Source organism: Diabrotica undecimpunctata, chromosome 3 (genome assembly GCF_040954645.1).
Source record: "Diabrotica undecimpunctata isolate CICGRU chromosome 3, icDiaUnde3, whole genome shotgun sequence".
Taxonomy (NCBI): domain Eukaryota; kingdom Metazoa; phylum Arthropoda; class Insecta; order Coleoptera; family Chrysomelidae; genus Diabrotica; species Diabrotica undecimpunctata.
This window is the reverse complement of record NC_092805.1, coordinates 84,355,307-84,380,663: the sequence shown is the minus strand read 5'-3', so window position 1 is coordinate 84,380,663 and position 25,357 is coordinate 84,355,307. Positions and strand designations below refer to the sequence as shown.

Genomic DNA, 25,357 nt, shown 5'->3' with positions numbered 1-25,357 from the left:
TTTTCCAAATAGTTTTTTTTTCACATATTCTATTATGTAAAAAATACTTATTTTTATTATTATTTATCTTCTCCAGAATTTTTCGAAAGAGATTAAAGGTTCTTTGAGAAATTTATCTTGGAAGAAAGTAGCTTAATTGCCTCTCACCACTTGGTTGTTGTGTGTTTTGGAATTGTCACTCTTTATGTCCAATCTCCATATTTTTCTTAGGTAGGTGCGCTAAATATTGCCACTGTTCCTAATACTGCCACTCTCTATATCACAGATAGTATCGATGCCGCAAGAAAGGTGGCAACAGTTGCAAGTGCCTTTGTCTATGAGCAACTTGTGTTCTATTCTGCGTAAAAGCTCAAAAATTGAATATGGCTCGAGCCCAAAAAATGAATAAAACAATCATCGATGACTCCTTTCATACATTTAGAGATATTATAGAAAAGCTAAACCCATTTACAAACCTGGCATATATTTAGAATATGGACGAAAAAGAATGCAGATTGAAAAACCATAAGCAACAAATTGTTTTTTAAAGGGAAGCAAAACGGATACATTCAACCACACCCGAGCACGGAGAAAACTTCTCAATTGTAGGTTGCGAAAATGCACTTAGTCAACTTGTACTGTTCGTTGCAAGATATTTCATCTAGGCATAGTGGTATACAGGGTCGGACTTGTCGGACTATCTGCTGTAATATTATTACATTCGGTCTTAATTAAATCTATAACAGTCAAAAATGATTTAGGAGAATTATTATTTTTCCTCACATTACTTTTTAATTGAGACCACAACAATTCTATTGGATTCAGTACACAAGAGTTAGGAGGAAATCTTAATACTTTATGGCCATAATTCTCAGCTAGCCTGTCGATAACATAATTTTTTTCACATTTAACTAATTTTAATAGATCTAAAAATTTGTTTTTTTTTGTGTAGGAATCCATAAAATATGTTTCATGTTTTGATAAAAATTCTTGAAATTCAGCTTTGTTTAAATTAGCGTTTGGAATTTTACTCTTTAGTCTACAATGATACGGAGCATTATCCAAAATAATAACGCTATTTCTTTTTAATTTAGGTAGTAATTGCTGCTCAAACCACTTTTCAAACAAAGTACTGTCCATATCTTGATGATAATCTAAGCGACAATCACTTACACTCTTAGCATAGAGTAATAAAGCATCTTCTACCCATCCTAATTCTCCCCCACAATGTAAAATATAAATTCTCTTACCTCTAGAGGGAGGAACATTGGTGACGCAATTTTTACTACTATCGGTCCAACATTTTTTAACTATATCGTGAGTGTCGAGCCAAGTTTCACCCAAATAATACAAGTTCTTCCCTTCACTCCTAAAAGACCTTGGACTCTCCAGATAATCGAACCTCCACTTTATTAAACGGCTAGATTCCATAATTGCCTGCCGTTTATTCACTGTTTTAAACATAAAACCATTAGATTTTAAAAACCTCAAAAAAAGTAGTTTTGTGACACTCGGGAATTATTTCTTTGTTTCTTAATTCACTCAAAAGTTTATTTAAAGTTGGTAAGTTATTCACTGAATATGTATGATATATTGTTTTCCGTATAGCTGATAAATGAAAATTTATCAGCTTTATGAAAATTAACCATCGTCGAAAGAAGACCTAAGAAAAAATATGAAATTTTACCTTTTAAGGAATTCTGCTCTGAATTCTGTGTTTTTTATGAATTAATTAATCGGTAAATATGATTAACCTTCCTAATACCGGGTGATGCGAATTCTCGCCCCAGGTCTAACGTTTTTATTAATATCTGTAATTAAGTTTAATTAATCGCTTTGACGGTTTAGGACATCTGATTTTGCAGCCACCGGAATTTATCCGTTTAGATTAGACGCTACATATAAATGAAGCTGCCTTTGTACCAAGTTTGATCACCCAATAAGAAGAAGTAAACCACAGTAGCTCTTAAGATTTATCAGATGTCGTTAGCAGTTCTAGCAAGTCGATTAAACCCCCCAAATAAAAACGAGGCGAGTACAAGCGGATATCAAGTGCCAGAGAACACTAATAACGATAAAAACATGATACAGTATAGCCGGTACAGTACATTAGCACGATAATATTTTAATACATTAGATATTGCTTACTTCGGACTGACCTATAAATATTCAATTGAAATATTCAATTAATAATAAAATATAAATAAATATCAGGAAAAAGACAGTTAAGATTTGATTTCACGTATAGTGCGTCTGTGTATCCGCTTATACGTATTTCGCCCTAAAAGGGCTCTTCAGAACGGATATTCACAGTCGCTCTATACGTGAAAATAAATCTTTTCTGTCTTAGGAAGCAACTCTAACATGGCTTCATATGGACGCAAATAGCGACATCTAGCTTTGCTTAGTTGAGGAGATATGTTGGGGAATGCAATTTTAATATTCCCCATGTCTCTAATAACATCTTTATCAACGTTTGTTTTGCCTTGTAATTCTTAGAAGGCACAGATTTAAGCCAAAATCTGAATTTGGTTTCGTAAAAAATTAGTTTACGGATTTTAATATCAGATGTCGCTATTTGCGTCCATACGAAGCCATATTAGAGTTGCTTCCTAAGACAGAAAAGATTTATTTTCACTTTCAGAGCGACTGTGAATAGCCGTTCTGTAGAGCCTTTTTAGGGCGAAATACGTATAAGCGGATACACAGACGTACTATACGTGAAATAAAATCTTAACTGTCTTTTTCCCTTTATTCCGATATACTCTGTACGAGTACAAGAAACCAATTCGCTAAGGATTTTTGCTTAGTTGTGGAATGCAATTTTTAGATTCTCCATATCTCTAATAACATCTTTATCAACGTCTGCTTTGCCTTGCAATTCTTAGAAGGCACAGATTAAAGCACAAATCTTAATTTGGTTTCGAAAATTAGTTTACGGATTTTAAATAAATATCATTTGATAGTATATTTAATTATTATTATATAAACTAAACAAGATGTTTAAAAATAATAATTGAAGGGTCACCGTTAAAAACGATCATAGGCATTTCTAATAGTTTCTGTAAAATCATGATTTTAGGTTTAAAGTCAAATTATTGGGGTCGATTTAAAAATATAAACAAATTATATTGCCGAAGTCATGGTCTGCAGGTTTATTCATAATCATAATACAAAACAAACGATTATTATATAATACAAACTATAAAATAAAACATTTTTCTTAACAGTGTTCTGACATTGATCCTTTTTTGACCTCAAACGCCTTACATGTAACATTCACAATAATTTTCTTTGTGTAAAATAAATCATGGTTCACTTTTTTAATTTTCATGATTCTCATTGGCCTCGTTGGCATAGGAAACTTTGTCGCGTATGGATATGATACTCGGTCCATCTTTAAAAGTTCATATCATTTGCACAGTTGATCACGCTGATAAATGCTGGTGATTTGATTCTGTTGTTTCTTAGGACGTCACTCCAGTTATCTGTTGTTTCGGTGTAAGATTTTGCGTTGACAAGGCTCACGTTTCTATCTCACTCCAAATAAGAATGCTCACGTATAGGTAATATATCTTTCACACTCTCAAGACGGTTTACTGCATGTAAACGTATAAAAACGTATCACTGTGCGATCCCTTTTGGTCCACACAAGAGTCACAAAATATAATCAAATGTATCTGGGTTCTAATATTACTAGAAAAAATGAACAAAAATCATAGAATAAATTTATCAGTACCCTTCCCAGCTAGATTTTTATCGTATGTGTAGAAAACTGATGTAGAGTCTGATAAAACATGAATACTAAACGAATTAAAATTTAGCTGACGTCAGTAATAAAGGGTGTTAAAATTGTTACGTAGGGTGTCAGTAGATTTTTTTGAAAGTCCATTGCTATTGCTTCTACTTCCTCTATTTTTTGTAATAGTTTTGTATAGCTTTTACTTTATTCTCATTGATTATTGGAATCATTGTACATATGATGGAGTTTGGTAATATTAAGTTCTTCCGGCAAATTAATTTTGGATATGCCTTAGAAGTACAAAGTTCACATATATTTTTCTTTAAAGTTTGCACAACACAAAGTTTGTAGCAAACAGCTACATCTTTCATTTGTTCATCAACTTTAGCACGAACTCGGTAACGATAAGATGAACTATGAAATTTTGCCTCCTGTTCAGCTTTCCGGCTAAGCCGTTGCAGAACAGGTACTACAAAAAACTCACAATGAAGTAAAAACTTCTTTTTGTAAAATGTGTAAAATAGCAGAATGTAATATTACGAAGCGATATCTGAAAATATACTGAAATTAAAACAAAAAGACGACACGCAGGGACCTGCGTTTTTGGAATTTGATCTTTTTTACCGTCAGCGCTTGGACCTTGATCGTTATTATTCGGTAGTCTATATCTATTTCCCCTATTTTCTGACAGACTTTAATCTTTTCTTGCCGTAGATACTTATAGTTTCAAACTAACTGACAACCTCTACAACATGGCGTATATATCCTAGTTTCGGACAAAATTGACATTGATCGTTTTTCGTAGTGACCCTTCGATTATTGTATTTATATGAAATTATTTTAAAACGAAAAGTGTCATATAAATTTAAACAGATAATTTCATATTGATATTAATTTGATGACATTAATGACTTAAATTTTGACAATCGTTATGAATCGAATATTTTATTGACAGATATTCTTTTCATTTCTTACTTCTCATTTAATGTCTGTATTTTGTTAGTTATCTTTTTATGCAGTTTTTAATTTAAACCTTCTTGATTAAATATATGACTAGAAACGAATGGATCGAGAGTAGTGAAGTCTTCTCGTGGCGTTAGTTCCTCAACATTTTACTATATAAAAAAAAAAACGGGTGTGGCAGTCCAGTGGGACTGCCGGTAGAAGTTACACTTCTATACACGCATTCGCCGTTACAAATTTATTTGGGAGTCAATCTGCACAATCATTACATATGTAATGCTATAGCTAAAACATAACAGAAAGAGAAACAGAATTAACAAATTAACAACTTACTATCAATTAATAAACAACATTTGATCTGTAATAGGAGTATAGTAAATGAAGGATTGAATCAATATTTTGATGAAAATGTATATTTTTATTTTTATATATGTATGAAAGGAGTTGAATGCAAAAATTTTTTTACACAAACTCTGCAGTAAAATTCATTGTTTAATTTGTTATTATAAAAATACAATACAATACACTGCAACATAATTCAATATAATAATACAATATAAATTAAAATGCAATATTCATAAGTATTTAAAAATGACAATAATATACATAAAAAAATACACTAGAATACAGTGCAACATAATTCAATATAATAATACAATACAAATTAAAATGCAATATTCATAAGTATTTAAAAATGACAATAATATACGTAACTTTTATACTTACGCATGTGTTTAATTTATCATGTAATAATATTAATAAAAAAGTCCTCCCCGACTGGGAATCGAACCCCGGTCTCCCGCGTGACAGGCTGGGATACTGACTACTATACTACCGAGGACATGACCCAAAGTATTTCAAAATTGACAGTTCTGGGTCATACAGTGATTTATTGAGATTATTATTTTGAAATACAAAAGACTAATATAATTATGAACATTTAATAAATAATACAAAACATATCACATAAATAATAATATTAATAAATATTTTATTATATTATATATAATATTATATGTATATATATAATATATATATATTAAATATATATACAAAAGGAACATTTTTATATTCGAGAGAGGAAGAGAGAGAAAATATATCTTCTGTCTCTCTCTTACTCATTATCTTACATATGTAATGATTTCACAGATTCACTTCCATACAAATTTCCAACGTGGAGCGCGCGTATAGAAGTATAACTTCAAAAAGTAATACAAATTCAGAATAGAACCTTCGCCTTAAAAAAGAAGAGTTTAATTATTACTGTCTCAAGTAGCGAATCATTATCAGATTTCAGTTTTCACGATGACTCAATTGACGATATCTAAAAGATCTAAGAGAAGCAGGAGCTCTAAAGATGAGAGTCGACTAATTGAATTCAAATATAAACTGAAAGGCAATACGGTTACAAAAGAAACAAAAAAAAGTAATCCGAGGTCTAATCAAGTAGCAACTTCTGACTCCAAATGCTTGAACAGTTCTCTTAAGGATACAGGATTGCTAATTACACCTGAAATTAAATAATCAACAGTAAAGCTTAGCAACTTACCAAATATTAGTTCATACCAATACCAAAATTAAATAATCCAACCAAAGTTGTCAAAAAAGCAACGAGCAATACGTCAAAGAAATCAAGGAAAGAAGAATCGTGGTATCGTTTGTTTTGTAACATCTGCAGTAAAAAGGAAATGCGGTTGTGCATAGTATGCTATCGATATGTATACAAGTTCTGTGTGGGACTGACTAACGATGACAAAGAAAAGTTTACTTGCCCTCAATATTCTGAAGTTACAAATATTTTTCAGAAATATTTGTTACGTTTATAGCACTTAATTGCCTTTATTTTTTCACAAAAATGTGTTACTTTTAATTGTAGTTTTGCAGTGCCTAATATTGATATGAGTGATTGTATAATAGGAGAGCTGTAATCCTAATATTGCCATTCGCAACGTTATTAAAAAAATATTCCTTATTAATTTAGTTTGTGTTTAGTTTTTTGATATGATTAAAATATATTGAGTAAAGAGAATGTATTTTTCTACTATCACCCAACTTCGTTTTCATTTATTAATAAAAGTGTAGGTTTTATTTAGAACCAAACGTTAAGGTGGCAATATTTGGTTTACTTACTTTTCTTAATTTTGATTTAATTCAAACAAATGATTCAACACTTTATTGCTCCGTAATATTCAATTTTTTTTTGAGTCGTGTCACTAATCTAAGGTAACGATTGTTATTTAAATAATATTGAACTAGAAAATAAGTTGTGTGCTTCTAATGACCTATACATTTATATCATGATTTGGATTTGATCAAATTTTTGTGTAGTTTCGCGAAGCATGTAGTTCCAGAGTATAAACAATTATATACAACTATTTGGCATTAAATATTTTAATTATTATCAAGCTAACCAAAATCGTCCGATTACTTATATTCGAATTTAACGTAAGTCCTTTTTCCAGATAATTGAGCCGGAAGAGAATTTGAGCGACAAAGAAATATTTCCTAACTCCACCACCCATCGGCAACAGGGAGGAATTCCATCTATCGGTAAAGCGATGTTTAATTTTTTATTTAAATTTTTTAAACACACTTTATGAATACTAACAAACTAATTAAACTCAGTTCTGTCACACAGTTTTGTTTTTTTTTTGACATTAGTGACAAAAATAGAAGTGTATGCACATGAAACATATATCGTAAGAATGAAAAACGTTATAGTATAAGATTTCTTACATTTATCAAAGTCATACAAAAAACAGTGGATTAATAAAAATCGGTCTGTTAATAGACCAGGGAAATAATTAAAAAGGTACCCTGTTTGTGACACTCGTCCGGCCAGACAACTGACAGTTGTTTTGAGTAGTATGGACCTATATAACAAGAACCTATATGTTTCCTACAGTCGATTTTTTGGACTAAATTAATTATTAACAAATTAAGGTCAAAAAACGGTAAACTTTTGCTTTTTTCGCCTATCAGCAGAAAGTAAAGCGTCTGAAACAAATTTGAGGAGAAAAGAAACTTATAAGTCATATAAAAACCTTTAAAATGGCGTTTCTAAACGTTTCTATCCTTATTTGTTGCTTAGAAAGATGCAAAATAAGACAACAACTTCGGTTTTTTTATAAATGTTAATAACTTTTTTTTAAATAAACTTTTAACCTTTATATTACACACAATGTTGAGTCTTGTGGTGCTTAAAACAAGATCAGAGTTTTAAGTCGATCGGTCAAAGAGTTTAAAAGTTATTTAATTTGTTTATCCCAAATTAACTTTTTTTGCAACAATATAAGTCACAAAATTAAATAGGTATATTAAATATACGGATGGATTTTAAAAGAATAAGATTTATTCTATTAATATTATTAAAAAAAATGATAAAAAATAATTTTAAATCTTGCAAAATAATTTGGCAAAAACATGTCAATTTTTTTGCTTATAAACAATTAGAATAACCATGAATGTGTTGCTTGTGTGAGTCCATTTCAAATAGGCAAAAGAAATAAATTAGACTTACTCACAATCAATTTAATTTTACTACCCGAAACGACCGGTTTCGTTTTCTAAACCTATTTCAATTAGAATAACTTTTTAACCGTTGACTGCAAAAACTGATTTTTTTTGTTTATAACAATTAAAAACCCTTTTTAGGCTCATACTTTAAGGTTTTAACGTAAAAAATTTGAAAAAGATTGCACTATAATGGAATCGTTCACAAAGCTTTAAAATTGTGGTCCTCAAAATTGGTCGGCTTTGAAACTAGAGTGAGCGCAGGAGGGGGAAGGAGCTGTTAACTGTATCTCTGTTTCTTGTTTGTAGATTTCGACGTATCTTTTTTAATATGTATGTACTTTTTGCGTACATTACGAATATGTATTAGTTAAATAATTAGGTTCTTAAATAAACCATCTAATTTGTATAAACATTTTTTTTCCGTTTTTATTTTTTTTTTTAGGAATACTTGAGATCTTTTTTATTGTAAAAAATAAATATTTATGTACTTTTTCAATAAACTTATTATAGATATTAGAAAAAAAAACAAATTATTGTATTCAATTCATTCTACTTTAAAGAACCTACTAATATTTCTTCTCTCTAAAATAAAAAGTGTCGAAAAAAAATTTAAGATTTTCCTGAATGAAAAAATTATCTCAAATTTTCATGGCAACCTATTTATTTATTTATTATTTATTTATTTAACACAAATTATAAAAAAAATCTTTTTTGCTTCAAAATTACTTTCTTTTAATAATTTGAATTATTCTAAGACGTTATTCTTGTATTTTTTTTTTTTCATAAAATACTTACTTTAAACTTAAAATGCAAATGAACAATTAAAAATACCAAAAAGTGCCGACTTTAACGTTTTTCGAGGTCATTTTTCAATAGGTTATACATTGAATTTAAAAATTATTTTATTATATATTATTTTTCCTCATTTTTTTAAATAATACTAATAAAATAAATGTTCTTCTTTTAGAATCTATCCGTATATTTAATATATCTGTTTAAATTTCTGACTTATATTGTTGCTAAAAAAAAAAAAGAAATAAACAGATTAAACAACTTTTAAACTCTTTGACCGATGGACTTACAACTTCGATCTTATTTTAAGCACCACAAGACCGAACATTGTGTTTAATACAAAAGTTATAAGTTTATTTAAAAAAAAGTTATTAACGTTTATAAACAACCGAAATTTTTGACTAATTTTGCAACTTTCTAAGCAACAAAAAAGGATAGGAACGTTCAGAAAACGCCATTTTCTCTTCTCAAATTTGTTTTAAATGCTTTACTTTTTGCTGATAGACGAAAAAAGCGAAAGTTTGCCGTTTTTTGACCTTAATTTGTTAATAACTAATTAAGTCCAAAAAATCGACTGCAGGAAATATATAGGCTCTTGTTATAGAGGTCCATACTACTCAAAACAACTGTCGGTTGCCTGGCCGGACGAGTGTCACCAAAAAAAGCTTATTTCCCTGGGCTATAACAAAATATTGGGTTTTTTCCTATTATAGAGTTATTGAAACCGTAAGATAAAAGCCGCCTTTATTAAAGGACACTTTAATAAAGTACAATATACTTCATGTCTAGAATAGAGTTATTGCTAACATTTTAAAAAAATCTTTTATTTTAACAAATGACATTAAGTATTTTTATAAGATCATATTTGTTAAATAGGAAATAAACTATATGATCCTATCTGTTACCTATGATAATATATGGATACGATCATATTTAAAATTTTGGCATAAGTACTGCTAGTGCCCTAAGGTTCTTAATTACGACCTAACCATGTAATGTTAATAGGACAGTGTCCGGATTTACACCTTCATGCCACTTGAAAATTTGTTAGTTTTTACGATAAGGAACCTACAAAAAAAGGCTTAACAGCAGGTCGTGAAAACAAAAAATTTTACCTTAGAATAGTGGCGGAAAATATTGAAAATTTTATTAAGAAAAAACGAACACTATTCAACATTAAATTGCCTTTTCTATTGCTTACCTCATATGATATTTTCAGTACACAAAATAAGGCATAAAATCGAGGTTGAACTTCTTATTAAAATCGGACGGTCTATATGGAAGAGCAATTAGAAATAGCTATTTAGCTGGAGCAAATGAAGAAAAAATAGAGATGTTACTTTTACATATTATTATCGGTATAGAGCAAAACAAAAATCATGAAAGTTAATAATAAAATAAAAAATAAAAATGGAGATAGACGTCATTCTTATTTTAACACACAATTTGACAGGTTACGTCAAAATAACGGTATATTTAAATAAAAGATTTCTGCACTTTTTATATTAATAAAGAACAGTAATAAAGGAACCAAAACTACGCATGTGTATATATGTCAAATTAAAGTTCTTTTATTTAAGGGCGACGTAACACACATCTTTAATAACTCTCTAATAATGTTCTTTCTCTTTATTTACTTTTCGTTAATTTAATTTGCGTATTCAAGTTTGATCATCTTATTTTTATTCTATATAGTGGATAAATGTCTGGTTATACCGTTTTTATTTACAAATATACATAATATCTAGGAAGATCGCATAGGTTATTTACGCACCGCAAATTAACCATAGATACCTATATAATATAAATAAATTGATCGCTACAATAGAATCGCGTTCTGCCAGTGTGACAGAGAAAATTGGCGCAAAGCAGCCCCTGCATCTCTTTCTAATTTTCTGGGTTTATCGACCACGTGGCCTAAATGACCAATGGAAAGGTTACGTGGTCGATAAACCCGGCTCACTAGAAAGAGAGTCCCTAGTTTTCTCTGTAGCACTGGGGGAACGCGACTGTTTTGCAGCAGATATTCTATTTGTATTATATGTCTATGGATTTAGCAGATCTCTAATGCATAACCCAAATCTAGTTAAACTCTATAAAGCTGATATTTCTTATGATGTAAGTCCTCGTTAAAAGGCCGGGTTTCTCATTTATTCGAAGTCGTGACAGCAACCCCTTCTAGGAATTTAAGCTGTTTGTAAAATAATGCTATACAGTTAGGTATTTGGGATTATTTTGTTGCTAATCTAATATATTTTTTTCTAATTTCGAAAAGACATGGCATACAAACTTTTTTAATTTCTTTTGTATTGCATACTTTATATTACATAATTCCTTTTTTAAATGGTTTTTGATTCATAAGAGGTTTCCCGTGTTAGGCAACCCAACATCCAGATGAAAGTTACTTTGCTGTTTACAGCTAGTTTTTTAAAATTGTTTGCTCTATCTAGGGCAGTATCTAGAGCTATTGTATCAAGACGACATCAAACCTTGTCATAGAAACAGTAAGTTTTGCTTAAACTTATTTACTTTTACGTTTATCTCATTATTTACTTTATTTTCACGAGTTAGGATGAACTGCTGTCACAATGCCTCCATACTGTGTCCAAACTATAATCCTCCAGCTCTCTGGGGCATTGCTTAGGCAACACTTTTCTTCCTGTACCATGCGTCCCCTGGGCACGATAGTGTTACACATCGAAATCTGGGAGTGCAGTAGCAGCAGAATAAATTAATGTCACTGTATGGAAAGCCAATTAACCCTGTTTTACATGCCAGTTGTATATTCTTCTCTTTATATAATTTAACCCTGTATAAAACTAGATTCAACTACTCTTCTTAAACTACATCACTTGCTTTCTATTAAAACCTTTGGAAAGAAAAAGCAACCATTTGTAATAATAGGTGACATCAGATATTTTAACTGTTTTTATTTCTTTTGGAAAACGAGAAAAATGTTGTCAAATTACTTATGCCATATTAACCCTCTAACTGGCAAGATTCTAAAAATTATTCTATTTAGTTGGGAACTTTTTTCAAGTTTAATAATATATTGAGAAACCTAGAAAAGCTATTAAAATGCAATTATCAATTTTTGTTTGGCTTCCACGTTAAAACAGGTAAAGGGGTCGTCAGTGGACCCTTGTCGGTTTAAGTTAAAAATAGCGTTTTATTCATTTGAATGGATATTATTATAATAAACTTAAAAAAATAGAAAAGAATGTTTGTACAAAGTGGAAAGATCAATACCGTCGAAGCGAATGTCGTCGATGGGATGTTTTGCTGTTTTCCAATGCCAGAAGTAGTTGGTTGCGGTAAGGTCGATTGTGATTTTGATGTTGAAGGTCCGCCAAGTAAACGTTTTTTACTGAATACAACGAGAACAGCAGCAATTTGTTCTCTAAATTCTGGTAGCAGCATCAACTTTTCATGTTCCGCTATTGCGGAACAATAGTTCCGCTATTGAGCTAGATATTGCTTGAATCATTACATTTTTCAGCATGTATGCGACGGTACAAAATATAAGCCTTTGTTGCAGCCATATCGATCAAGTGGTAAAAAATTCGAACCACTGCACTACGTGTCTTCTCTCTAATATGGTAGCGACCCATCAATCCATCCATCAGATCGACTTATCCCATGTTTTTTGTGTTGGCGAATGATCTACGGACAGTTGACTTTGATGTATTTGTTTTTCTTTCGATTACATCGTAGTACTTTTGCAATATTTTGATTTGGATTTGCTCTCAAAAACGGCTCAATGCCAACGTAATCGATGCCAGCTGCATGTTCTTGTTATCTTTCCATAAAATTGTACTGAAATCAATACCGTACGCAGATCCAACAGAATATCCTCTTTCTTTATCTTTGATATCCTTATCCAACGGAAGCTTACAGTTTAGGATTCTATTTGTCCGTACTGTACCAAGGCTATAGATTCCTCTTTCACGTAAATAAACAAAAACAGGTAAGGACGTATAGAAATTGTCGAAGTAAAGGATGTAATAAGAAAAGCAGAGTATGGTCTGTGACAAACGTACAACAACGTTTGATATACTTTCAAGATTGGGTGCGTCAGGAAGAATTATATTGTCGCCTGCACCGTTGTAAATTTTAAAACGATATGGTAACCTTGAGAATCACACAGCACAATCAGTTTGATGCCCGATTTGTGCGGCTTATTTGGCATAAATTGATGAAGACGATGCTTGAGTTTGGTCGAACACATCTGCTCATCAACACACAATCTAACCGTCTTTGGAATCGAATCGAAACGATTGTTGACCTTATCAGCCAATTCTGGACGCGAAACAGTGGATCATAGCCTGGCTGACCTTTTCGAATGCGCTTTCGAATGTGTTTCTTTATTTCCATAAATTTTGTCTTTGACATTGTCTTCTGGATGGGGGCGAACGCGTTTTTGCTCCAATAGCTCTCTAGAATAGGGTATCGATAAATCGACATGTACATCAACACTCCGATAAATTTCCGAATCTCCTCACAACTCGTTGCGAATTTTGTATTGATATTTTCTTGACGAGCTGTAGCATTCGTTTCATTGGTCACCAAATCAATAATCTCTTTTGTGAAGAAATAATTGCAGAGTTCTATGTTTTTAGTTCTTATATTGACGATGGCAACCATGCATCTCCTTGGAAAGCTACTTCGTTTACATGCAAGCGCATTGATCGCTTACGCCACGTTACCTTGGTTAATTGTTCCGAATCTTTTTTGATATCCAGAATAGCTGAAATGAGAATAAAAATAATACACTATTGATAAAGTATGAATATATAATTATTACATCTCCCAGTAAAACCATCAATAGAAGGCGTGATCAAAGGACCAGAATCTTTCATTACAGGTAATGGCGAACGGGGTCATTTCGTTGGCAAACTTGCAGCATGTATGGCATCAGCGGCTGAAGTAGATGGAATTGCTTTCATATATATAAACGGCCCAGCGTCCTCCTTTTCTAAAGACTCGACACATTCGTCAGCTTCGATTTGCATCGCCGTTGTCATTGTTGATAATGCAGCAGGTGCTTCTATTTCACTGATATTTAGCGACATATTCAGATTTTGAGTACAGTAGTCGCTTGTTTCACCTGTTTGCCTTTCACGCACTCGGTAATCATGTCATCTGGAGCGATCTCATCCGGCTAGTAATCTGGGTCGATGTCTGGATCATCACTGCTATAATCACCTTCTGACGAATCCGTTTCAACAGAGTCCATAAGTTTTTGGATTTTATCTTCGGTCATTACCGACAAATTAAATTTTTTCTTTCTCCAGTTATTGCTTGCCATTTCCAGAAGTAAAATACACAAATAAGTGATGAAACGTTGAAAACAATCACAACAAAGTGAGCCGAAACTTCACATAAACCGGCAAGGGGTCCTTCAGGACCCTGAAGCTCTAAACAACTCATAAAAAATGTTTTCACTAAATTCAGATTATTTGTTCGTCTCTAGACGAACTAGTGGGGGAGATTCAAAACAGCTTGCGGCTACCTGACTTTTATCTACCTGCGGCTTAAATAAATAATAAACGAAAAGGCCCTCATGGACCTCCTACCAGTTAGAGGGTTAAGAAATTATAAAAATAAAAAAATATTTATATTAATAAATGTTTCATATTTAGTTTTTATTTATTATTTATTTGTAAATTATACAATTTTCTTCTAAAAATTATTGTATAACAATATAAATAAACAGTCTACAGATACTCTATACTCAGAACATAACTTTTAAATTTTTGTAGAAGTAGATTTTTTATATTGGCATGAATAATTAAAGTATTACGTATTTTTGGCCAGCTTTTTAGAATCACTTAGGCATTTGCAGAGCTTGTGCCAGATATACAAACTAATTATGTGTGGTATTTTTTATGTGTCTCTTGTCTGAAGAAGTATACCATATTTATTGTTTCTTAATGCATTTTAAAGATGAGCTTCTTCTTTTTTAGCTCTCTATTAATGAAGTATAATACCCACTTTTAAAAACATAATTTTATTTATTACTAGATATTATACTTATACTTATACTTATACTTATACTTATACTTATACTTATACTTATACTTATACTTATACTTATACTTATACTTATACTTATACTTATACTTATACTTATACTTATACTTATACTTATACTTATACTTATACTTATACTTATACTTATACTTATACTTATACTTATACTTATACTTATACTTATACTTATACTTATACTTATACTTATACTTATACTTATACTTATACTTATACTTATACTTATACTTATACTTATACTTATACTTATACTTATACTTATACTTATACTTATACTTATACTTATACTTATACTTATACTTATACTTATACTTATACTTATACTTATACTTATACTTATACTTATACTTATACTTATACTTATACTTATACTTATACTTATACTTATACTTATACTTATACTTATACTTATACTTATACTTATACTTATACTTATACTTATACTTATACTTATACTTATACTTATACTTATACTTATAGTTATACTTATACTTATACTTATACTTATACTTATACTTATACTTATACTTATACTTATACTTATACTTATACTTATACTTATACTTATACTTATACTTATACTTATACTTATACTTATACTTATACTTATACTTATACTTATACTTATACTTATACTTATACTTATACTTATACTTATACTTATACTTATACTTATACTTATACTTATACTTATACTTATACTTATACTTATACTTATACTTATACTTATACTTATACTTATACTTATACTTATACTTATACTTATACTTATACTTATACTTATACTTATACTTATACTTATACTTATACTTATACTTATACTTATACTTATACTTATACTTATACTTATACTTATACTTATACTTATACTTATACTTATACTTATACTTATACTTATACTTATACTTATACTTATACTTATACTTATACTTAGACTTATACTTATACTGAGGTAATATTGTGGATGAACAGTACGTCAATCTAATTGAGCATTGCACATTAAGATAAAAATATTTCATGAGAATACGGAGTATGAAGAAAGAACTGCTTTTAAACTTTTCTAACTATATTTTATACGAAATTGAAACATGTTTTCTTTATACTTCTTTGTCAACACTAAGTACCCAGTTTGCTTTAACTCCATCTACCGTAAATTTGATGTCATTTATTAGTTGATAGTAACTTTTTAATATATTCTTGTTGATATTTAATTTAAAATCTGTAATATATATTTTTTTTAAGTTTCATATGAAATGCTCAATTTGTTTCGCCTTAAGTGATGTCATTTTTCGGTATCATCATCGATAGTTTAATGATTTCCTTAGATTTCTCATCCATTCCGTCCCATAATATATTCAACAGTGTTGACTTTTCTATTAGTCAATTCTCTTCATTTGTCATATTCTCATCCCATGAAATCTTTAGTTGTCTGCAATATATCCGGTACAGACAGGAATATCTCTCTTTTACTTCTTTTTAATTTAGTTCATGTGTTCACGATTCCAAACTGAACTATAAGACTCATAAGGCGTAATAAATCTTATTTTCAATTGTAAATTGAGACATCCATTGAAGAATATTTAATTTTTATAAATTAACTTGGACCTATAATCTTCTTACAAATTTCAAATGTTAAATGTATCTGGCACATTAGCTAAAAAAGCAGTAAAATAAGCTTAGAATTGTCTGCATCTTAAATTCATAGATTTGGAGTTAGATCTTGGTGTCATAAAAAGAAATACTAATCATTTTTCTTAGAATCCTATTTCTAAATACTAGCACACCGATGCGTTGCAGAAATAACTAAAGAAAATTATGAGAGCAACATGTCTGAAGATGAATTGGTCGATCGAAGAAATCAAAGGCAATATCAGCAGAGGACTCAGCAACGACAGAGTCAGCAAAGATCGGAACAACAACAACAACAGCAACAGCAACAGCAACAGCAGCAGCAACAGCAACAGCCACAACAGCAGCAGTCACAACCTCAACAACAACAACAGTATTATCAGCAACAGCAAGGTAACTATTGGGGAAATATTAAATAAATCGTCAAAAATTTAAATAAACAATTTCCAAAGTACATTATTTTTAATAAAGTTAAATATTCGGTCAAAACACATAGAAATCTTTAAAGGATGTATTTAAGTACATGGAAATACAACTACAAAAATATTAATATTTATAAAACATGAATATGTATAACCCATTGACTATACATTTGATTTAATTCTAAATCTGCTCAATTGTTTATTTAAAATCAACAATTGACCAGATTTATTCAATAAGATAGATCCTTGAGAAAACATTGGAATTTAACATTGAAACCCATCACCTATTCCTCGACTTCAAGGCCGCATACGACAGTGTCAGTACTATACCAATCAATGCGTGAGTTTGGTATACCAGAAAAACTTATACGATTAACGAGAATGAGAATGTGTAATTTAAAAGCCAGCGTTAGAATACGACGCCGATAACGGCGGCGAAACGAGTACATGTTGTTTACTAAGGATCCTATAGGAAATGAGGAACGGGAAACAACATTTAGAAGTCATATTTTTGAACGTGTTGACAGCTTCATATACCTACCTTGGCTCGCTAGTGACTACTACCAATAAAACAAGAGAAGAAATTAAAAGATGAATAAACCTTTCAAATAGGGCATACTATGTGCTCCAAAAACAATTCCACTCAAAAAAATCCAAAGAAAAACTATTATTAAATTATTATGTACAAAACACTGTTGAGGCCGGTCCTGACATATAGGGCTGAAACGTGGACTCTAAGATAGAAGGATATAAGACTTCTGGGAATATTCGAGCGTAAGATACTCTCCGCAAAATATTTGAAGCTATAAACGATCAAGATCAGTGGCGCAAAAGATTTAATTTCGAATTATACCAACTCTTTAATAAACCAGATGTCGTAAAGTTCATTAAAATACAGCGACTTAGATGGACCGGATACATAATACGAATGCCTGACAACATCATTGCTAAAAAAACTAACTACAGGAACACCTGTAGGAAGAAGAAGCAGAGGCCGACCGCGAATTGGGTGGTTAGATAAAGTTGAGACCGACTCTAGGGAGACTAAAGATCAGAAGATAAACTGAACAGAATGGCGACTAATTTTAGAGCAGGCCAGGATCCACACTGTCGAGCCAAAGATGATGATGATAATGATGACTAACTATTTACAATATACTATATACTGTATACTACAGGGGTGTTACAATGGACCCGTCTTAGGAGGTCTTAGTATCTGAAGGGCTCACAAATGGGTCCTGCTTCGATCTACCATAACCATATATTGACTACAAGCAAAAGTTAGATTAATAATATAAAATGCATCGAAAATTGTAGGATATTGTAAGAAATTAAAGATTTATGATAGCATATACCTACATATTAAAGTAAAGGAGAACTGCTAAAGAAACCTAAATAAATCTATCCACTGTCTGGCCTGCATCAACCTCAATGTTTTCTCTGTATTTTGCTTCTTTTCTTAGTCTACCTCTAATCGGACCCTTTTAGTTTTACATACCATTTTTTTTCAATTTCCTCCCGGGTCATTCTTTCGAAATATCCAAGTCATGTCAGTCTATTCGACTTTAAAAACTTAAGTATGTTCTTCCCCCCTATTAACGCTCATTATTTTCTACAAAATACGTTTCGTCAACGGTCCGTAGATACTTTATAGTATTTTTCTTTCAAACGATAGAATAGATCACTCGGGCGCCTTATTTGTAATACATTAGGTTTCAACAGTAAAGGTAACAACTTATAAAGTCTTATACAACTTAATTTTAGTTTTTTTCTGTACAGCATTATGAACTTTCGTAGCTTTACATATGGAAGGTAAGCCATGTCCTGTACACCATAATTCTTTTTGAGATCTCCAGGCTTACTTAATTGTAAAAATCAATCTGCGATCCTAAATACGTGAACTAGTAACTCCTTTGAAATTAAAATCTACAAAGCTATTGATACAAGATCTACCTTTAGGTATACAAGATCTCGAGCCATTTTCCAATGTTTTTCGCTTAAGTACATGAAGACAAATTACATTACTATATTGATGATAATAACAACACAATTTAAAAATGGAGAAATTAATAATGCACATAGGAAAAAAAAATGTTTACGAGAAAGGAACAACATGTTGTTATAACGCATGTCCCTAAAGTTTTCAGAAAAAATAAATCTGTATTTTCTAATTGTAAATTAAGGTCTATAATGTAAATTTATAGAACAGAAAGAGGTCTGTGATCTTTGATGGCACGTAAATTTGGTCTTGCATGTGCAATGCACACAGGAAAAAAATCTTTACAAGAAAGGAACAACATGACAAAGCTGTAAAAGTTATTTAAAATGAGACGTTGGAATAAGATAATTTTAAAAGCTAACAAGAACAGGCAGTCGAATGAATAATTATGAGGCTTTAGTTACAAACACAGCTTGGCAATTTAAGGAAATTCGAACTCTTGGTTGTCATCAGAAACGATGTTTCCTGAAACGATAGATGTTCTACTTGTCATTTAAAATTAGGTAATTTTACCAAAAAGTATCTGAAATATGTCACTAAAGATCCTCACATTCAAAATAAATATCGATATGCACACCAAATCCAAGATACAACATTCAATACTCTACCGGAGGATTAAATGTATTTGATGCAACTGAATCATATGCTAGTCACTAAACTGGAACTTCTGTAAACAACATCAGCATCTTAAATGTAATGAGAAAATTGCAAAGTATAGACCTTAACCTAAGTAATAAGGAAACAATAGAAAATGGAAAGTGTTAAGATTATAATTATAATTTTAGCCACTACTCAGGTCATTTCGCCAAGAGAATTAAAGACGTTGGTCTTAGTTAACATATTTATTAGATCATGTGAAAAACGATGCTACCAACAAATTCCATATACGTCACACAATTTTAGGAACATACTTTAACATACTAATCCACCTAGTACAATATAAAAAAAGTTCCCTCAGAGAGCAATTCTTTTGACATCCGAGACATCTGGGGACAGTGAATTTTTCCCTTAATAAGGAGTGAGGACTACATCACTTAATTCGATAATGATATTAATATTGCTTTGATCATTCTATGAGATAATACCCAAAAGATTTAAGTCAAAAGATACAAAACTTTAAATCAGTAAATTGATTTAAAACGGGCACAAACGTGAAACTTATATAAACTGTAATACTGAACATGAAATTAAAAACAGTTCTATAAATCGTTTTAATGTTAAAAATATTACAAATTTATACAATTAAAAAATCATACCAAAGATTTCTAATATATTGTTTTTACAAAATAAATAAAGACGTACTTACATTAAAAGTTATTTGAAAAAATAAAGTAGCATAGAAGATACGGGCACTGTAAAATATATAGTCTAAGCTCTCTTATTTCTATCTACAATATTTTTGTAAAAGTGTAAATACCAAAAAGGATAAAACAATATTATTATTAAGGTTTATTATATGTTTATTTAATATTTCCTCTTTAAACTAACATATAGTTATAGAATACCCAGCAACATAACACCCACCTACACGTACATATCTTCAAGGTAAGGATACCTAGTTAATCACCGAGCATGTCATAGAAAAGTACAATAGTAGGAAACATACAGCAACGTACAATTGGTACTAGAATTACTAACCATAGTTTTAAAAGTCGAATAGTATAAATTTTAAGAGTATTTGTAATTTATATTGGTTAGAAATTAGAATTGATGTACAGGGAGGCCCATGGTTTGGTCTCAGATGCTTGATGCATGAATATGGAAAAAGTCATAACGTAACTTTTGCCAGATTCACGGAATATTCGGAGATCAGAACATTGAACCGAATTGTATATTATTGTAGTTTAGATAAAGTAATTTTTTAGAATTATGTTTACAATTTCTCTAGACAAATGTTTAATTTCTTAATCAAGCAGGATTTTTTAAATAACAATTAAGTAGGTCAGTGTGAATATTTGTTCAATATATATAACTAAATATCAATTCAATAGATTTTGCATTCTAATTAAAAAAAAATAGAAATTCTTTAAAATCTTACACAACAAAAACTAAACAATGTAGAAGTGTGTTAACGTTTTTACATATACAAGAACACTTCACCTAACCAACGCATTTTATAGATTTAAAATTGGATTATTTTGGCGATATCAGGAATTTTTTTAAATCTTAAACAGATTTTTGGCTTATAAAAATAGAGTATCTCAGTAACTAATAGTTTAAAATTGATTTTGGAAAACAGCTTTAAAAAATACTCGCAAGGACGCTTCTTAAAAAAAGTTGAATTCCTGAGATACAACCGTTCAAAGTTGACTGGCATTTGTGACGAAGTTATAAACAATAGGATGGTGATATCTAAGTTATAAAAACCAAAACGATTGGTACTGCGCGTGAAAAATACCAAAACAACTAGGGTGAACAATATTTAATCTCAAAGTTTAAAATCGGTATACGCAAAAAAATGTATTTTCTCGGCTTCCAATAAAGCAATTTTCTTCTTTTTTTAATCCGATGTAACCCGAAGTGGGAAACTTAACGCATTAGCAAATCTAAAATATCCTTTAATTTCGTAATAACGCATGTCCCTAAAGTTTTTAGAAAAAATAAATGTGTATTTTCTAATTGTAAATTAAATTTATTTTTTCTTCAAACGTCAAATAATGATGACATTACTTATCTAACTTGATCCTGTCAAAGTCCTGAAAAATGTTGTCATGGCAACAATATGAAACATGTCACAAAGCAACAATACAAATGTCATTAACAACAATTAAACATCATTTTTATTTATAGTAATATTAAAAGTACAATTAGTTAATGAGGCATTTTCAAAATTGAAACCGTGCAAAAATGTTCCCGACTCTTGATACGCATTGGTAATTGTTGATGATACTGATGGTCGAGAACACCTTTCAGCAATCATTCCCGATGTTGGCGAATCATGAGGGTTTAAAATTTTTTGAGCATTATCGTTCTTATTTCTTATTGAATCATCCTCTATATATCCTTCGGCAACCGTGCTTGATTTCCAGCCCCCATGTCGTTTGAGGCATTCTAGATTTCTGCCTCCATCAATTAAAAGTGTTGCTGAAGTTCGTCGTAAAGAGTGACGACCCGTGTATGCGCTTGCATCGTTTAAATTTAAATAACTAGCTACTTTTTGGGCTACTGAGCTGATCGAATGTATTCCCATGACGCTTCGGTAACACTTTCCATTTTGGTACTTGATAAAAAATCGGTTTTCTGTGAAATTTTCAGGCCGCAGTGATGCATACTTTTTATACAGTTTAATGTAGTTTTGACCAATTATCGTAAAAGATCTAATTTGTCGTGTTTTACTGTCTGGGATTTTGATAATTGTTACATTTTCTTTATCCTCAATGTCCACAGTCTTTATTTTTACCATTTCGTCGCATCGACAGGCGCCGGTAACCCCAATTAACAAAACAATCTGAAATATTTTTATAATTTAGTAGAGTATACTACATGCTTTGCAATATAATTTTTTTTACCTTTAATCCTAAATACAACTTATCTGGCGCTTCAAACAAAAATTTATCAAACTCGTCTTAATTGAAAACTTTAGACTTTTTGGAGTATATCCTTCGCTTGTTTTTTTCAGAAAGGCACGTAACTTTAAAAATTTGCTTATATCCACATTTTTTCTAATAACTAACTCGGATTTTATCATAGAGTATCGTGACCACATTGTAGAAGATTTTCATTTATTATTATTTTTCATTATATTAAAATATGCCAGTAAAACGTCTTCGATAACTTGCCGTACTCCTCTTGTATCGCACCACTCTTGGAAGTGCTTGTACGCTAACCGATACTTTATTCCGGACTTGGAGGGTCCCAAACGTGCTACTGCATCATTAGCCGCGGACTCAATTTCGTTTAGGTTTTCCATTTTCGCACTAAATTTGCGCTTGCGGTTGCAACAACAATAAGCTGTCTTTAATAATTGCAAACAACTGTCAAACAACTGTAACCAGGGAGACGCAAATCCCACCGACGACCTAATTATTTTAATTTCTAACATCTAGACGACTTTGATAGTTGTCACAGTTAATTTCGAGTAAAAATAGCGTATGAATTGTACTATTAATGGTTGAAAATTGCTACGTTTCAAGAAAAAATAGTATACTTTATTCGGCAAAGAAGCGACTTTTCTTGACTTGCCCTTTATTACGCGCCTCACTTCGTTCGGCGCGTAATATCGGACGCGTCAAGAAAAGTCATGCTTCTCCGCCTCATAAAGTAATATACTATTATTAACTAAATACAGAAAATTAAGTCTACATATTTAAGGTTTATAATGTAAATTTACAGAACAGAAAGAGGTTTGTGATCTTTGATGGCACGTAAATTTGATCTTTGATGGCACGTAAATTTGGTCTTGCATGTGCAATAAGCCTTTGGATTCTTCTAAGTCGATCTCATGAAATTTTTGCAAAATTCTTCGCCTTAGCTGATCTTTATTTTGTGCTTCCCAGCCATTAATATACACCATTCGACTCAAAACAGCCCAAAACTCTTCTATAGCCCTCACCTGAGGCACATTTGGAGGGTTGTCGCGCTTGGGAACAAAATTTATATTTTAGGCAGTTAAACAATCTGTCGTTCTCCTGGTGTAATGGCATCACGCTAGGTCAAGCCAAAATATGATTTCATTATTGAGGTGATGAGTATTTATAAATTGAACAAGCTGTGTAAGACACCTGTCAACGTAATGGTCACTGAATGGTAATTGAATAAAGTAAAATACTTTTCATAATACATTGTTTTCTGAAAAGTCTACCCAAATGGAAACAAATTCTTCAGCATTAAGTCCGCCTTCTACTTCATTCCAAATAAAACAATTGCTCTCTTTGTTTTTTAAAATAAAAAAGCAAAGATTGTGAACTTGCAGCTTAGTTTTGTAACACAATGTACTAACATTCGATTTAGGTGCCATTAACACTGCCTGCATATCAACGGCAAAGACATAGTTTTCTCCCTTCTTGTCTTTATCTTTTTTTTTTCTCTGGCTTCGTTCATTTTCTCAATATAGTCTCTGTGTTGTTCTTCTGTAATTGTCCCTACTTTATAACATGTGCATTTTTCGCACTGGTCTTTTTTAGGTCTGAATAGTGCAAAATTTTTGCCTTCAAATTTATTTGAAAACAAGGCCATGAAAAGAGGTTTGATATTTCGGTTTTTGCACCAATCGTTAACGTAAAACTGACTTTCTTTCGATTTTTATTCTGGCAATAAATATGTCTTTTGAGATATTGCTCGACAATAATGTGCTTCCATTACAGGAAGAGAATCCAAAAATTGAAATAATGATTGTTTGGGTTGCGAAGCCACCGATTTAGATGGTTGATTGTGACGCCTCAATATACTAGGAGGCTGCATTGTGAAGTCCTTTTTCCAGGTTTGTATAGTCCACCTTCCTAGATCTAAAGTATTCAAAAACATCGTTCGACATACCTTAACCTTTTCATTATTAACTTTTAAATGATAAATAAATGTATTAGCTCTCTTTGTTATCTCTTTGGTGGTCGTATTGTCTCAATAGTGGTTACCCATTCGTTGACGAGGGTTTTTTTTCTCCCCAAGTAAAACTCCAAAATTGTTTAAAAATATCATTTCTTGAATTTTCATCTATGGTTTCACATTTTAAAGTATTATACTTTCCGATTTTACAAGTGCATCTTGGTTTGATGGAACGAGCCTCTTTTGGTTTCATGTAATTATAGAACCCTTCTTTCTTCTGTCTTCCAAAATAGCTTTTACCACATTCTCTTCTGTCTATATTCTTTTCTGAAAACCATTCTTTTTTATTGACTTGAAACCGTTTCTTTCGTTTATTACTTTTTCTTATTTCAGAAAGCGAGTCTAAGTCAGAATCAGAATAAGGCATAAGTTTATTACGTTCTGTATCATCTGATATAGGTGGATTGGGTACAAACTTGATGAGTGAAATTAACAAGAGGTAGTATGCTTTCATCCGGAGCGTGCATAGTGTCTATAATGCTTGGCGTTTCATCTAGAGTATTCGAAATAGCTTGAAGTGAATATAGGCTTGGTTCATGACTTATTATTTCGAATGATTGAATGGCTGAACTATTTATATCCTTTAAAATCAAAATATTAGTGGTTTGAAAATCTTTTTCAATTTGTGACGGTATTATAATCAAATTATTTTTACTCGCAACTGGAGTACTGTATGCTTTTTCAATTGGTGACGGGAGTATAATCAAATTATTTTTACTCGAA

At 31.0% G+C, this 25,357-nt stretch overlaps 1 protein-coding gene across 2 annotated transcripts in view; it reads left to right on the top strand.

Moving 5' to 3' along the window:
* Positions 1-25,357, top strand: part of LOC140436986 (RIMS-binding protein 2-like) — a 404,098-nt gene that overhangs the window by 282,161 nt on the left and 96,580 nt on the right. The window contains exons 13-14 of one of the 2 annotated variants that reach the window (XM_072526193.1): positions 7,147-7,234; positions 16,841-17,065. In XM_072526193.1, coding sequence (XP_072382294.1) covers positions 7,147-7,234; positions 16,841-17,065 — 313 coding nt within the window. Of the gene's footprint in view, positions 1-7,146; positions 7,235-16,822; positions 17,066-25,357 lie in introns of both variants that reach the window. The other variant, XM_072526194.1, reaches the window with a different exon arrangement.